General features: G+C 52.0%; 1 protein-coding gene across 1 annotated transcript; it reads right to left on the bottom strand.

Moving 5' to 3' along the window:
- Positions 1-748: 748 nt before the first annotated feature.
- GADD45B (growth arrest and DNA damage inducible beta) lies at positions 749-2956 on the bottom strand. Its single transcript, XM_024568873.4, has 4 exons — positions 2720-2956; positions 2531-2632; positions 1734-1956; positions 749-1473 (listed from the first exon to the last, which is right to left on the bottom strand). Exons 1-4 carry the CDS (start codon positions 2761-2763, stop codon positions 1360-1362), a joined length of 483 nt encoding a protein of 160 aa, XP_024424641.1. The 5' UTR covers positions 2764-2956; the 3' UTR covers positions 749-1359.
- Between the last annotated feature and the right edge of the window lie 13286 nt (positions 2957-16242).

Here is a 16242-nt window from a genome sequence, read left to right as displayed (position 1 = left end):
AGGGGGAGTCAGTACACGTAACTTAGGGAGAACAAAGAGGTGGCCGCCCCTACAGTTTCGGTTTAAAGGCAAAACACAGCAACGTGCCAAGCCCAGCTGGGCCAGGAGCAAAACTTCCTGCAGTATTTTTCTGCTTGTAGATTTTAGTTTGGGGTGAAAAAAGCTGTTTTGGGTGTTTTTTTGCTTTTAAATTTAGTGCAGTGAAGAGGCCCATCCTGGTAGGGAGAAGGCCCAGGTAGGCACACCCTGGGAGATCACCAGAAGTCTTCCTGCAAGGTCCAAGCCAGCCCAGAGGCATTTCTGAGGCAGCCTCACTGTGTGGTCGCAGGTTCCCCCCTGACCTCTCTGGACCTTGGGTTGTGGCGGTGCCAGGGCAGGCAGGGGCTCCAGCACCCATCCCCCCACCCCGTTTTGTCTGTGTGTGCCCAGAGCTTGGGGTTGGCTCCAGCACAGCCTGTAACAGCAGTGGCACGGCGGCCAGGTTTCGTAATAAACCGGTCTTTTAATTGCTACAGGGCAGGAGGAGGGAGAGAAAAAAAGGAGGCAAAGATTTGTTGGACTTGGGTGGCGCCGGCTGCAGAGAGAAGAGGCACTGTTTTTGCGAAGGAGCCTGGAGCTGCTAACAGGGACTTAAGTAACATTTCCTGGTGAGCCTGCAGGAGGGGTTGGGGGCAGGGCTGCTGCAGTGTGTTGGGTGGGGGAGTGGGTTCCTGGTCCCTCTCCAAGGCAGCACAAACACAAGAACCCAGAAGCTTTAGAAATTTATTACAAGGCCATCATCTAGAAGTAAAATAGATGTATGCATCTGTAAGCTTCCGGTCTCTCTCAGTGGTTCAAGTCACAGTGCAAGTAACAAAATAGATTGTCTATTTAGTTTGCAAACTGGGAGTTCATGGGTACAGAGCAACATCAGCCCCAGTTCCCAAGTTCCGAAGTTTAGTCCTGGCGAGGGTTGCAGACCCTCGTCAACCAAGGCCTGCTTGCAGATGTCAGCTCCAGCTTCAAGAAGGGTGGGGGATGCCATTGGTCTCACCCCACCCTGAAGTGTGGAGTCCAGGACCTTCCCCACTGCAGCTTCTGCTCTGTCACAAGGCCTGAGCTCCAGGGTCCCCTCTCCTGCTGGCCTGAGTTCCCCTCTCCTCCTCTCACGGCGGCCACCACTGGCGCTGTTCCAGGCTCACCGCCCAGGGGGTGGCCATGCACTCCCCTCTCCTTGTCTCCAGTCTCCAAGGATTCTGCCCCCGATGGTCTCATGGGTTAGTTTGTTTTGGGGGGTTGTTCTGGGGGGGAGGAGGTCAAATATTTATTTTGTTTTTTTGGCAGCAACTCCTCCGACAGGTTCTGATGCTGGGAGGGGTCTCAGCGCTCCTGGAGGGAAATGTAGGGGACCCACTGGTTGTTCCCCCGGCTCTCTTCACAGTAACTGGCTACCTCCACCAGGCTGTGGCTCTTCCAGGCATCTGTGTGAGGGTTCTGTGGGAGACGGAAAAGATGGGTTTCAGTGGGAGCTCCAGGAGTGTGCAGGGAGCCGGGCCTCCCTCTCCCAGGGCCCCTGTGGGGAAAACAGGCTGGCTCAAAATAGCTTGCCGGGTGACGAGGCCCGGACGGGGCTGTCCACGGGACATGCCTAGCGTAGCTGAGCAGTGAGCTGGTGCAAGACTGGCCAACTCAACTTTGTTGACAAACACAAGCCCAGGTGCGGGGGTGGGACAGACCCAGTGCGCCCAGCTCACCGTGACCAGGAGGCAGTGCAGGTCTCGGGCTTCAGTGGTGCCTTGGGTCTCGGCTGGCTCCCCCAGCAGCTGTGCCAGGCGTTGCATGCCAGACACTCGGACAATATTGATGTCGTTGTCACAGCAAAAGGACTGAATGAGCGTGAAGTGGATCTGCAGGGCAATATCATCCTCCTCTTCCTCGTCAATGGCCAACAGGCACAGGACCACACTGTCAGGGTCCCTGAGAGGGCCAGAAGAAGGGGACAGGTCAGCTTGGGGGCTGGGGCAAGGCCACAGTGCACAGGGGAGTTTGCAAAAACAAAAAGGAAGCGCAGGTGTGCAGGGACAGCTGTGTGCATGCTGCTGGAAGGGTAGGAGGAAGACAAACAGTTCAAAGCAGTGGGGAAGGGAAGGTAGGAACATAATGGGGTTGCCTGCAAATCATGCAGCCTCAGGATACTGCAGCCCCCTGCCCACCCCCCCCAAACAAAGCAAAGGGGTTCAAGCCCTGGCTGGGTAACCCAGTTGGGTAGTTCAGTTGGTTACAGTGTCATCCCCAAGGTTTCGTTTGGATCTCCGGCCAGGACACATACAAGAAGCAACCAACGAATGCATAAGTGAAACAACAAACCGACATTCCCCCTCCCTTTCTCTCTCTCTAAAAATCAACTTAAAAAAAAAAAAGCCAGAGTGGTTTTCCAGTGAGGACACTTGGGGAAGCCCCAGCCCCGTGCAAGAGACGGGTGCAGCAGAGAGCGTGCAGAGCGGAGGGGGGTCCCCACCCCCGCCCAGCCGGGGGTTGGGGTCTGACTCACACATTCATCAGCTTGGCCGACTCGTACACCCCCACGGTGAGGCGGTCCTGGCGCTGCGCAGCCACTAGCAGCTCCTCCACCGCGGCGCTCACCGTCTGCATCCTGGGGTAGGGGAGAGGGGGGTGAGTTCCCGGCCGGTCACCAGACCCTCGGGTCCCTGCCTGGCCCGGCCAACATCAGTCTACTTACTTCTGTGCTGCGTTGTCGCACGCCACCAGCTCTTCCAGAGTCATGTTGCAGTTATAATCCACAGTGAAAAGCAGCCCACGACAGTCCCAAGGGAGAAAATGCAAAATCCGAAGCCGGAGAGCCCAAAACGTTGCTACGGAACCCGAGCGCTCGGAAGGCAGCGAAATCCTCCTGAAAGTCGGGAAAACCGGCAAAGTCCACAGCAGGAATAATCCAGGAGATCTGAACGCCGCCGCCGCCAGCGGCGCCTTTTAGAGACCTGAGCAAACAGGGGCGTAGCCTCAACTGCCACACGCCCCGCCCATTGGCTAACGACAAAGGCGATTGGTTTGAGGCGGGGAAGGGGAGGGGGTGCAGCTCCCGAACGACCCACGTGGGGGCAAGTGCTAGGAGGAGGGCGCGGGGGAGCGTGAGTGCCAAGAAAAGAAAAAAAAGCAGAAGTTTTTTTCTCCTGATTTCCCGGCAGCCGCGCCGCGTTTCGGGGCGCGCGCGGGATTTCCAGCGCGCGAGGCGGCCCGGACTTTCGAGGGGGGCCTGGAATCCCCTCCCAGTCCCCCGGAGAGTCCCCGGCCTGCGCCTTTCCCAGGTTGTGCTAGGGGCTTGTAAGGGGAGAGGGTTCTGCTTGCAGGCTGATCCCTCCCGGGTGATGGTGGTGGGTTTCCCGAGGCTTCGGGACCCTTAGGCGATGAGTGCCGTAAATTCTCTGGGCCTTTGTGTCCCTACCTGTCTAATGGGCAAAAAATGCCAGCCTCCTTGGGTTGGAGGGAGAGTTAAAAAAAAAAGTGCACAATAAGCACTTAATTAACTGTGGTGGTCGCGGGAGGCAGCCTCAAGGTCCCCAACTGGGGGCTGTGAAGATCCGCCTGTTTCCCCACCTGTCCTACGAGAACGCACACCGGCCTCATTCGGTTGCAGGAAGCATTACATAAAATAAGGGGTACACAATAAGCACTGCATAAATGTCACTTGGTGGTCGCGGAAGGCCGCCTCGAGGTCCCCAGAAGCAGAAGCTGCAAAGTCTTAGGCGTCCTAGTAACGAGTCATGGCGCCTCCTCCCCATTCGCGGAGATTTTCAGGGTGGGGCATGCGTCTGAGGCTCGGGCTCAGTGCACGGTACGCCCCCTGTCGGCATCTCGCGTTCCATCATTTGACAGCACCTGGACACCTGGCCTGGGGAGAAATCAAGGTCGCAGAGAAAGCTTGGAGAAAATAGTTCTTGCTTGCGCAGCAAGCTGTCACCTAGGGTCCCCTTATAATGATGGCCGCCACTTTTATTTCCTCCGTCCGGGGTGGGCGCTGATTTGTATTGAGTATGTAGTGTACCAAGCTCCCTGTATCATGGTTCATGTAATCTTCAAGGACCCAGGAAGCCGGGGTCACACTTTATCTGCACGATGCAAAAGGGGAAACTGAGCCTTGGTGAGGCTGCCACTCCCTCAAGCCTCCGTGTACTTGTTCTTGGAGCCACACGTGTGCACCAGGAATCGGCGCACGCAGGGACTGCAGCCAGTCTCACAGTCTCCCCGGGAAGGCAGTTCACGAGCCAGGCGGGCAGGCTCGCGGGGGACTGTCTCCCACGGACGACCGGGGGCTACCGGGTGACTCACAGCTGTGTCCCCTCGCCGCCAGCCTGGGGTCTGGCCTCGGCCCCAAGTCTCGGTTCCCAATACTCCCCGGCTCGAAATTCGGCTGACGCATCGCACCGCCTCCTTGCCGCCCACCTGAGACTCAAAAGGTCTCCGGCGCTAAGAGGCGTGGCGGCGCCACCTGATGGCCGATCTGGGTCTCTGCGCCCACAGCGACGAACAGAAAGATCGCCTGGTGCGGCTGCGGGGGTGAGGAGGGCTGGGACTTCGATGACAGTGCAATACTTTACATACACAATATTTGACATATACAACATTCATTTAATAATATATTAATGCAATATTTTTTTCAATTTATTGATTTGAGAGAGAGATAAACATATCTTTGTTCCACTTATTTATATATTCATTGGTTGTTTCTTGTACCTGCTCTGATTAGGGATCGAACCTGAAACCTTGGCCCTTGACATCTGGGAAGGTCACTCTAACCAACTGAGCTAGCCAGTCAGAGCCTAATGCAATATATTTTTTTAAAAATAAATACTTATACCCCGAAAAACCACCCATGATGAACAAAATATCAAGACTTTAAACTGTAGACAGGACTTAAGGGAAGGCCAGAGAGGTGAGCTGTGCAGGTGCAGGGTCAGATCATGTTGATTTACAATTTTGATTTTTTAAATTTATCATGGATTATTTTTTGCATCGATTCCGATTTATTTTTAACTATTGCATGAAAATACCTGGATGACTGAGTTTTTTGGTGTCACCTTACATTTTGCTTGTGAGCCTACAACCTCACTCAATTCCCCCTAGGCCCAGCCCTAAGGATGCCCCTGTCTGCCCCAAGGACAGGTGACCCACAAGCCCCCCACTGGAGAATGTGTGAGGCAGGGACTTGCCCAGACACAAGAATGAGCATATCCACTCCCACCTTGAACATGAGAATCCATAAGGGTAATTACTCTTTTTATTAATGTTGCATTGCATTGAATATATTAATAAGAACAAACATTTATTGAGTGCTTACTACTTGGTAAACATTTTGTAAGCAGTTTCTACGTCAATGCCCACGGTAGCACTGGTGTGATCCTTCCAGGTTTGCCAAGGAAGGAACAGAGACTGGGGAAGACAGTGTTATTGGTTCAAGGCGCAGAACTGGAGTTCCCTAAGGATATTCCCAGATACTGTAGGTATTCCCACGAGGGAGGATGTTAGGATGGAATGTTTGGAGTCTAGAGGAAGAGGTCTGGGGAGGGATGTGGGTCAGGGAGGTCAGACTGGGGTGAGACAAAGCAAAGTGAGCCCTGAAGGACAAGTATTTGTTTTCCTGGTGGAGGGCACAGCCCAGACAAAGGCTTGGCCTCTGGGGAAAGACTGTTATGGCTGATACAAAGGAAGAACCTGGACACATTCCGTGAGGCCCTGCTGTGCCATCCTTAGCTAAGGAGAGCAAATTTTAGGCGCAAAATGTAAGGGGCCCCAAACAAACTCAGTATTAAGATAAATAACTTTTATTCTCACTTTGTAAAAGTAAGGTTGAATTCACATACCATAGAATTCACCCCTTTAGAGTGTCCAGTTTGGCATGTAGTCACAAGTTTATACAACTGTCACCACTAGTCCAGGATGAGATCATATTTTCTATGTGATGGTTTAAATGAAAATGAATGTTGCAACATCCACAATGAAAGGAATATTCAAATTCCCCACCGAAACGGATCAGTAACAGCGCCACGCCAGGCCATATTGGAGCCCAGGCCAAAAGGAAAAATACGTATGATCGATGCTGTCTCAATTTTTCTTATTTAATTTTGAAAATGTCTCGAGCATGAAAATGTTCTTGTGCACGTGTTTTTTTTAATTGCACTAAAATAGGATTTTTTTTTATTGTGACCGAGTTCTTGCCTCACACTAGTACAGGAGTCCTGCTTCTTGGGACACCCTGTTTTTAAACCCCAGTCCCCTATAAGCAAACTTGGGGGTGTTCTCAGTGGACAGAGGACAAACCAAGTTTCTGGGAAGTTGGGGAGTTTGTCTGCCCAGGAGGGGTAGATCCTGGGTTCCCCCCCAGAGTGGTAGCTGGAATATGGATTGTGGGTCAGGACCTGGGAGGGACATTTGAGAGAGGTAAGTGCAGAGCTCAGGCCCCTTTCATTGTAGGAGGTGTCATGGACCTAATGTTCATATACTGAAGTCCTGAGCCCCAGTGGGTTGATTTTAGGAGGTGGGGCTTTGGGGAGGTGACTGGGGTTAGATGAGGTCATGAGGGTGGGTACCTGGGATGGCATTGGTGGCCTTATAAGGAGAGGAAGAGAGATCAGCCTCTCTCCACCATGTAAGGATACAGCGAGAAAGCGCCCTGTCTGCAAATCAGGAAGCAACCCTCACCAGGAACTGACTCTTGATTGTGGACTTCCAGCATCCAGAACTGGGAGAAATAAACGTCTATTGTTTTTAAAAATATTTTATTTATTTATTTTTAGAGAGAAGGGAAGGGAGGGAGAAAGAGGAGAGAAACATCAATGTGTGGTTACCTCTCGCATGCCCCCAACTGGGAACCTGGCCCACTACCCAGGCATGTGTCGTGACGGGGAATCGAACCAGCGACCATTTAGTCCAGTACTCAGTCCATTGAGCCCCCCCCCAGCCAGGATACAAATGTCTATTGTTTAAGCTGCCCAATCTATGCCATTTAGATATGGCAGCCTGAGCAGTCCAAGATAGGAGGAATAAAAGGGGCTGAGGGAAGGAGAATAGGGGGGCGGAAGAGCCCCCCGAAACAGCACATGGGAGGGGGTAGGGGTGACCAAGGAACCATCTGACTGCCTGGGTTTGCATTCCAGCTTCCCTCCTGACCAGCAGTATGAGCCTGGGCATGTCAGTCTCCCCACCTCACCCTCATGCCTCAGTTTCCCCCTCTGCAAAATGAAATCATAACATCATCCAGGCTGTTCTGAGCATGCAATGAGTTCATTCTGGCCCATACTTAGAAGACACTGGCCCAAGCACAGGAACCGTCCAATACATGGGCTGTTATCTAGCTTGTAGACAATTACTGGAAGGGCTCCTGGCTGGTGATCCACAGCTACTTTGGGTGCAGTGGTTGGGTGGGTTTCTCTAAGGAGGTGACCTTTGAGCTGAGGCCCAAGTGACATGAAAAAGGCTTGGGAAGCTGTGAAGAGCAATGCTCCAGGCACCACACCTGCATGGGCTCTGAGGTGTGACTGTACCTGGCGCATCTGGGGAGCCCCCAGGAGGCCCAGGTGGCTGGAGCAGGGTGAATGAAGAGAGAGCGGGAACATGGGGTCAGGAAGGCAGACCTGGGCAGCTGTGGGGAGGGGTCTGGAAGGCATTGGCACGTGTGAAACAGGGGCAAGATTGGCCGCTGACATCATGGTTTTTGTTTTGTTTTGTTTTGCTTGCAGAGATGAACAAGAGTGATTCCTGTCCCCAGGGAGAGGCTTCCTGCAGGAGCTGAGTCATTGTCTGAACTTTGAGATGCTGGTAATACAGGGTGGGCTGGCAGGAGGTAGAGATGACACACCAGGTGCAGGGGGTGGCAGGAGAAAAGAAAGGTGAGAAGGCTGGAAGGCTAGGCATGGGGTTGCGCCGGCTCCACTATGATGTCCGGCTCGCCTGGTTCAGATCCCACCTCCACCATTCGCAAACTGTGTGTCCTTGAATTGGTGACTGAACCTCTCTGAAACTCCTTTTCATGGGAAAATCAGGTTGTCAAAAGGATAACCAAAACAAACAAACAAACAAACAACCCACACACACAAAAAAATGTGACCTGGGCTGGGCTTAGCACAGAAGTGCTCCAGACACCTTCCCTATTGTAGTTGCCTTAAAAGCCACTTGAAGCCACGCCCCTCTCTCCCTGGACAGCCACGCCCCCTCTGCTGGCTCTCCCCGCAGCGCCTAGAGCACCCCTTCCAGAATCTGTCTCACGACGTCCTTCTTCTGCTCACCCGCCAGATACAAACACCACTGGCAACCTTTTCCTGTTGCTTTTCAAATGTGCCAGGCCTTTCCTTTGCTGGTTCCCCTCTCTGGTCCCAGTCCCAAGTCATTTTGCCTCTGCTCTGTCCCCCTCTCGGTGGGGGGACACCTGCCATATATTTCATGTACCCCACCCACATATTTTATACCCCCCTTTGCCTTCTTAGCACTGATCACCATTAACATACTAAACATACTATATATTTTACTTGTTCATCATAATTATTATCTTCCCCTCACTGAAATGTCAGTTCCACCAGGCCAAGAGTTCTGGTCTGTTTTGCTCAGCTTGGTTTTACTGGAATATAGTAGTTGCTCAATAAATATGCTGGTTGAATGAGTCAGTGTGTCCCAACATCACTCTGAGGGGCTCCACATTATGTTAAAAGGATGTAGTCCAAAAAAAAGAAAAGAAAAACAAGGAAGAATCATGATTTAATGTACATATGCCAAAGGTTATATTTAACTAATGAGGGAACCAGAAAGATGTCACCATCAGTTTGAAGAATTCAAAGAACCACCTATTTCTAGGCAATCAGGATACAGAAATGAATTTGCTTAGTAGGTGCACATTTTTATAGAACAATCCATAGTTTTTTGTCAGATAATTTCTCTCTCCAGATGCATGGGACTTAGCCACCAGCATGTTTTGAGTGCTGTTGATTCAGACAACAGCTTCGGGGTCCCCCAGGACCACCCTCCCTTAACAACAGCTGGCTGAAAATTTGGGGACTCCCCACAACCGTCCCCAGACTTGATGATTCACTAGAACGACTGAAAACTCAGAAAAATGCTTGCTTTATGATTGTAGTGTATGAGTCTCGGAAGTGGGGGGCGGCGCACAACAAAATCCCACCCGCTGCAGGGAAGTGCTTAAAACAACAGGAATTTATTCTTTCCTGCTTCTGGAGGGCGGTTTGAGATCATGGTGTTGGCAGAGCTGGTTCCCTTAGGGGCTGAGGGAGAATCTGTTCCAGGCTCCTCCGGTGGCGGCCGTCTGTCCTCGGTGCCCTTGGCTTGTAGACGCGTGGCTCCAGTCTCTGCCTCTGTCCCCAGGAGCCATCTCTCCTCAGTATCCAGATCCCCTCTTCCTATGAGGACAGCAGTCCTGGGCCCACCTTAATCCCCATCTCAACCAGTTACATCTGCAAAGACCCTGTTTCCAAATAAGGTTCCATTCACAGGTTTCCAGCTGGGTGTCGGTTTCAGGGGGACACCATTCACTTCATCACAGGCAGTAAAAATCGGGGGCTTTGAGGAGGAGGGAGGCCAGATATGCAGAGGGGTCAGCCAGCAAGAGTGGAGGGGTCTGGGGTGCAGGAGGGGTCGAGTGGGTCAGGCCCTCACACCTACCTCCCCTCCAACATCAAATCCATCAGCTTTGACCCCAAAACTGATCTCAAATCGACCCCTCCGTCCATCCTTGGCCAACCACAAGCAAGCCCGCCTGCCCCTGATGTTTGTGAGACCCAGAGCAAGACTTCAAGAGGGCCACAAACCCATGGCTAAGTATTCAAAAATCATCCACCAAATAACAAACTGCTGAAGACAACACGTTTCACAAATGCTCCAATGGATTATCAGTGGCTGCATCTGGGCCACGATGAGGTACCACGTCACCCCCACTGGGACGGCTACACGGAGAGACGGGTAATGGGGAGAGCTGGGAGGATGGGGAGACACCCCTGCTGGCGGGAATGCAGAGCGGTGTAGCCACGGTGGAGAAGCGCAACAGATCCTCCAGGGGTGCACATGGAATTACCCTCTGACCCGGCAACTCCTCTCCTATCCACCCGAGAGAACTGAAAACCTACGCCCACACAAAATCGTATTTGTGAATGTTAACAGCAGCAATATTTATAATTTCCAAAAAGTGGACACAACTCAAATGTCCATCAACTGAAGCTCGGTGACAGAAGCCAGACACAGAAGACCGCACAGTGTGTGATTCCACGTATGCAAAACGCCCAGAAGAGGCACATCCACAGGGATAGGAAGTGGCTTCGGGTTGCCAGGGACTGGGGTGGGGGGGAGTGGCTGCAGATGAGAACAGGGTCTCCTTTAACTGTGAGGAAAATGCCCCAAAATTTGTTGTGGTGATGGTCGCGCAACTTCAGAATATGCTAAAACCACTGAATTGTACATTTTAAAGGGAGAATTGTGTGGTTTGTGAATTGTATCTCAGTAAAATTGTTAGAAAAAAACATGGCTGCGATTCATGGACATCCCTCCCACTGGCAGATCCAATTTCCCCTCCTCTCCATCTGGGCTGGGTCTGTGACAGCTTTGACCAACGGGGCACGAGGCAAGGGACACCCTGTTGGCTTTGGACTTAAACTTCAAGGGGACGGACGGCTTCCGTCTGGCTCTCAGTGAGTGCTGAGACACATTAAGGAGTTCAACTGTGCTGCAGGAGTGGGCACGGGAGGGGCCCTAGGGTCACACAGAAAGGGAGGGGCCCGCTGAGACAGCAGGCTGACCACAGAAGCAGCTGGAAGACCCCAGGCCAGCCACAAGCAGGACAGTACCCAGCAACTCCTGTCAACCTAAAATAAGACATGAGAACCGTCCTGCTGAACCCTGCCTGCATTCCTGACCCACAAAATCATGAGACGTAATAAAATTTGGGGGTAGTGTGTTACACAGCAATAGGCTGAATTCAAGCCCTTCTGGCAAGTCCGAGTCACCTTTGCAACTGTCAGTTCTGCCCTGAGTGTGTGGCCTGCTGTCTCTGTGTACTCTCTCCCCAGGCTGTGTCCTTTACCCTGAGGATCCTCACCTGCACACAGATGGCAGCTTGCATCTCAGAAATCCTGAGTCTCACAAAACAGCTGCCGCCTCCAGGGCCTGGGGCATGCACACGCGGGCAAAGCCTGCCTTAGGGACGAGGCACCAGGGGGTCAGATCTGCCCAGATGCTAGAAACAGGGGAGTCCTCAGTGCTGCGTGAATGAGTTCTGGAAAAGGCAGATGTAGACCCAGGTCCAGAAGGGGGAGCAGCCCAGGTCGAAGCGCAGCACTGACGCCAGCCCGGGCCACTGTGGCCCCTCATGTGGGTGACTTTCCCAGCACCCTCTTCGCCTAGCCGCCTTATGCTACTGAGCCCTTGAAATGTGGCCCGTGACACTGAGGGTCTGAATTTTAATAGGAATTTAATTTTAATGAATTAAAATCTACAAACAAAAGCAGTGTAAAGTATCTTTCCTTTAAACACAGCTTTGTTGTTTTGTTACACTTGGAAATTTAGCATCCGAGTTGCAATAAGTGTAAAACACACCAGATTTCAAAGACTTCGTAGGAAAAACAAAAAGAACGTAAACTATCTCATCAATAAATTTTCTATGTTGATTACAATATTAGTTAGACTATTTTGGGTATATTGGGTTAAGTAAAACAGTAAAAATCAATCTCTCCTGTTTCTTTGTACTCGTTTTAAAGTAGCCACCAGAAAATTTAAAGTAACATATTTTGGTCACATTTTTTCTTTTTAAGATATTCTTTTTTTAAAAAAAATTGAGACTTGGCTGGTGTGGCTCAGTGAATTGAGTCCCAGCCTGCAAACCAAAAGGTCGCTGGTTCAATTCCTGGTCATGTCACATGCCTGGGTTGTAGGCCAGGTTCCCAGATGGGGACGTGCAAGAGGCAACCAATGGGTATTTCTCTTGTACATCAATGTTTCCATCTCTCTCTTTCTCCCTCCCTTCCCCTCTCTCTAAAAATAAATAAAATCTTTAAAAAAATTGAGATATACAAGTATCTCAACATATAACATTGTGTAAATTGAAGGTATGTTGATTTGATACATTTATATATTGCAACATGATTACCACCATAGCCCTAGCTAACATCTCTATGCAGTCACCTAACTGATTTCATTTTGTGAGGGGATATTCTTTTTCTATTGGGACCACGTTGTTCTCCACAGAGGTCTGAGGGAGGTCGTTTTTCCTTTCTTTCACTTTTTAAACAAAAACTGTGTCCAACACACAGAGAGCATCTATGACTTATATGTGCAGTTTCTGGAGATATTCACAACCCCTGGGCTTACAAAACAGAACACGGCCACCACGTCAAAGCCCCACCGTGCGTGTGCCCATTGCCACGTGCCACCTGCTCTCCTCCCCCCAACCCTGGGTGGAACCACCATGCTGACTTCTGGGTTAGCTATGCCTCCACTTTTCTTTCAATGATCACATTTGGGGAACCCCTCATTAACATAGCTAGTTTGGCCGGGTTTTGAATTTTATAAAAAATGACAGGGTCCTGTAGGTATTTTTCTGCACTTTGCCTTTTCTATTTCTTTTTAAATAATCTTTTTTAGATTTTATTTATTTTTTAGAGACAGGGGAAGGAAGGGAGAAAGAGAGGAGAGAAATATTGATATGCAAGAGATACATTGATTGGTTGCCTCTTGCATCCCCCACCTGGGGACCTGACCTACAACCCAGGCATGGGCCCTGACCTGGAATCGAACCAGGGACCTTTTTGTTCACAGGCTGGGACTCAGTCCACTGAGCCACACCAGCCAGGGTGCCTTTTTTGCACAATCTTATGGCGTGGGAGGTTATCCTGTGGGTAGGTGTTGCTGGGTTGCATTCATTTTCAGTGCTGTATAATATTCCACTCTGTAAATCTACACAAAGGTATTGGTCTGTATCAACTGATGGACATTTGGGTTGTTTTCAGTTTTTTCCCCGTATTACAACAAACAGTGAGGGTTTCAAAAACCAACTCAGATCCTCTTATGTGATGAGGAACTGAGGCAGCCCCTGGAAAGCAGCAGGGACCTGAGGCTCTTTCCCCAACAGCCTGCAAGGACCTGAACCCTTCTGATACCCTCCCCTAGATGCTGCCTTGATTGTTGCCTTGTGAAGCCTTGAGCCAGATGACTTAGCTAAGTGGCGGCCAGATTCCTGACCCATGGAAACTGAGAAAAGTTGCTTTAAGCCATTATGTTTCGGAGCTATTTGTTACAGAGCAATAGGTAACACTAATGTTATATTACATATATTATGTATTTTTTCTTCTTTAATATCTGCGTAATATCATGGGAAGTCCTCCTTCATTGCCAGGTCCACCACGCCAAGAACCTGACTTTGCACTGGATGGTCCCTTCCTCTCTGGAAGGCTTTCTCCCCACATATTCATCTGGTTCATCTCTGCCTTCTCTCCAAGTCCTTGCTCAAATATCCCCTTCTCCAAGAGGCCCCCCTGTTTAAAAATGCAGTGCCTACCCCATATATCCCAGGCCCTGTTAACCTGCTTTCTTTCTCCACCCTTACTACTTTCCAACATACTGTATAATTTACTTATTTGCTATGTGTACTTCTTTCCTGTGTTCCTACTCTGCCCAGGTCAGCGCCCCAAAAGCAGGGTCTTTATTTTGGGCTCTGATGTAGCCCCAGGGCTAGGACACAGGAGATGGTCAGTCAATAAATATTTACTGACCATCCACTTAACATCGATTGATCCACTTCACAAAAAGCTGTCCAACACAGGTAGGGCTGGAACTACCTGCCTTGAAAATTTATTTCACTTGGGATTACAGCCTTCCAGCCCCAGGTTCCCGAATCCTGGTGCTAGATTCCACGTGTAGCTTCCTGGCTCAGGAATCTGTGTTCCAGAATCCGCCCACTTCAGGCTCTGGAGTGAGAGGGGGCCCAGATCCAGACTCACCCCAGGCCCAGGCCCCGGGACTCGGGGTCCGCAGGCTCAGGTTTCCCAATCAGTCCCCTCCCCGTCCCCGCCAACCCAGGCTCGGGAGTCCGAGACCCAGATCCAGGGTCCTGAACCCAGGATCCAGGCTCGCCGCTCGGGCCGGGCGCCAGCGCCAGCCGTTGCTTTGAGATTTTGAAAAATCTGGCGCCGGACTCCAGTCCGTGGCGGGGTGGAGCGTCGGACGGGGCGCAGGGTGTGGGCCGGGGAGGCGGCGAAGGCTGCGGACCGGGCTGGCCGGGCTGGGCCGGCCTGCGCTCGCGGGCTGCTCGCCCACCGCCCGAACACACTGCCCCCAGAGCAGACGGCAGTCGGTCGTTGACTCTCCAGCTCCTTGGGGTCCGCGGGTCCCAGATTCTAACACCGACCGCGCCGCGCGCCAGCGTGGATCCCGGGACAGGTTCCCTAAAAAGAGAAAAACGACAACTCCGTGTGCCTCAGTTTCCCGTCCTGGAGACGGCCCCGAAGGCCTTTCCGCGGGGCGGGCGGCCCAGCTGCGCCGGGGCCCCAGACCTCGGGAGCCCGGGGAAGGGGAGGGGGCGGGGCCCGGCTGCAGCTGTCGCCGCCCCGCGCGCTCAGCGCCAAAATTTGAAAATCGCCGACGCCTCCCGCACCGCGCTCGGGGAGGGCAGCCCGGGCCCCACCCACGGGAGCGCGAGGCTTTCTGGGACTTGAAGTCCAGCCCCGGGGGGCTAGCGGGGGGCGGGGGGCTGCGGCCCGGAGCCGGACTCCATTTAGCAGCGGGGAAAACGGGCCCAGGCCTGCCCGCGCAGCCGGGATGGGACCGGCCAGTGCCGAGAGGGGCCGGCGTGGCGGGCGGCAGGTGGGACCTGCAGAGCCGCGCACGGCAGGCGAGTCGCACAGCGGCCCGGGGGCGGTGGTCGGGGGGGGGAGTTGCAGCTAAATCTGGGAAGTGGAGGCTGAGAAGGTGGAGCCCATGCCACCCCCAAACCTCAATCGTTCTCCCCTCTAGCTCTGCCTCCTACAGTATCGCTTATTTATATTCTTATTTAAACACCAACAGTCTTAAATATTTTGTATTTCTACCTACGGGACAGAAAAACAGTGGGTCCACAGACACGAAGTAATTTTCCAGAAGACAGCATAGTCTCAGTCTGGCCAGAGACTCACCCGTGCCCGACCCTCTGCTGCGGGGGCTCAGGACAGGTGAGCGCCCTCCCCTGGCGGACTGGCCGTGGTCCCCGGCGGGGGCGGCGCCGGGAGCCCCGGTGCGCTGCGTGGGGACGGGGGGAGGGGGGTTCCGGCAGAAGGAACGCCTGGCAAGTTCCAGGACAGCAGAAACGGAGTGGTTCTCGACTGGTGGTGATTTGCCCCCCAGGTGACAGGGGGCTGTGTCTGGGGACATTTTTGGTTGTCCCAGCTGGAGGCGGGGATGCTGCCCCACATCCCACAAGGAACGGGACGGCCTCCACCACGCCGAGGGGGGATCCAAATGTCCGCGTGCCGGACCCTACTTTACCAGTTTGCCTCTCTTTTGGACATTTTATGTAACTGGAATCACACAGTATGTGGCCTTTGTGTCTGGTTTCTTTCACTGAGCATATTTTTTCTGGATTGACTGTAACGGCATATCATTAGTTGCAGGTGTACAACTAATGACTCGATACTTGTATATTGGGAAATGATCACCACCTTAAGTCTAGTTAACATCCATACATAGTTGCAATTTTTTTTCTTGTGAGAACTTTAAAAATCTACTTTCTTAGCAACTTTCAAATACAAGGTATTGTTAATTATAGCCCCATGCTGTACATCACGTCTCCATGACTTAGTTATCTTATAACTGGAAGTTTGTGCCCTCTTCATCCATTTTGTAACCGCCCCCATCTGTTTTCTGTATCTATGAGCTTGGTTTTCAATTTTTAAATTTTTTTTAGATTCCAGGTATAAGTGAGATCACTGAGCGCGTTTTTAAGTGTTCTTCACCACAATAAAAATAGGTAGGTGATACGAGTGGGGAAACTGAGACGCTGTAAAGAAACCCAGTGTCACGCCGTGACGGAGCTGGGATTTTGGAGCCCAGAGGTTTGGCTCTGGACTTAACGCCTCCCGCTAGCTGTTTAATGAATAGCTAGTAACATCCAGGGAAATGGAGCTGGAGTTTCCCCTCTGCCAACTCCGCCAGAACTACAGCTCCCGGCATCCCCCGCGAGGCGCTCCGCTGGACTACAGATCCCAGTCCGCTTTGAGTCGGCGG

Source organism: Desmodus rotundus, chromosome 9 (assembly GCF_022682495.2).
Source record: "Desmodus rotundus isolate HL8 chromosome 9, HLdesRot8A.1, whole genome shotgun sequence".
Lineage (NCBI taxonomy): Eukaryota > Metazoa > Chordata > Mammalia > Chiroptera > Phyllostomidae > Desmodus > Desmodus rotundus.
Note: the sequence above shows the minus strand (reverse complement) of the source record. Positions and strands in the feature narration are given on the sequence as shown.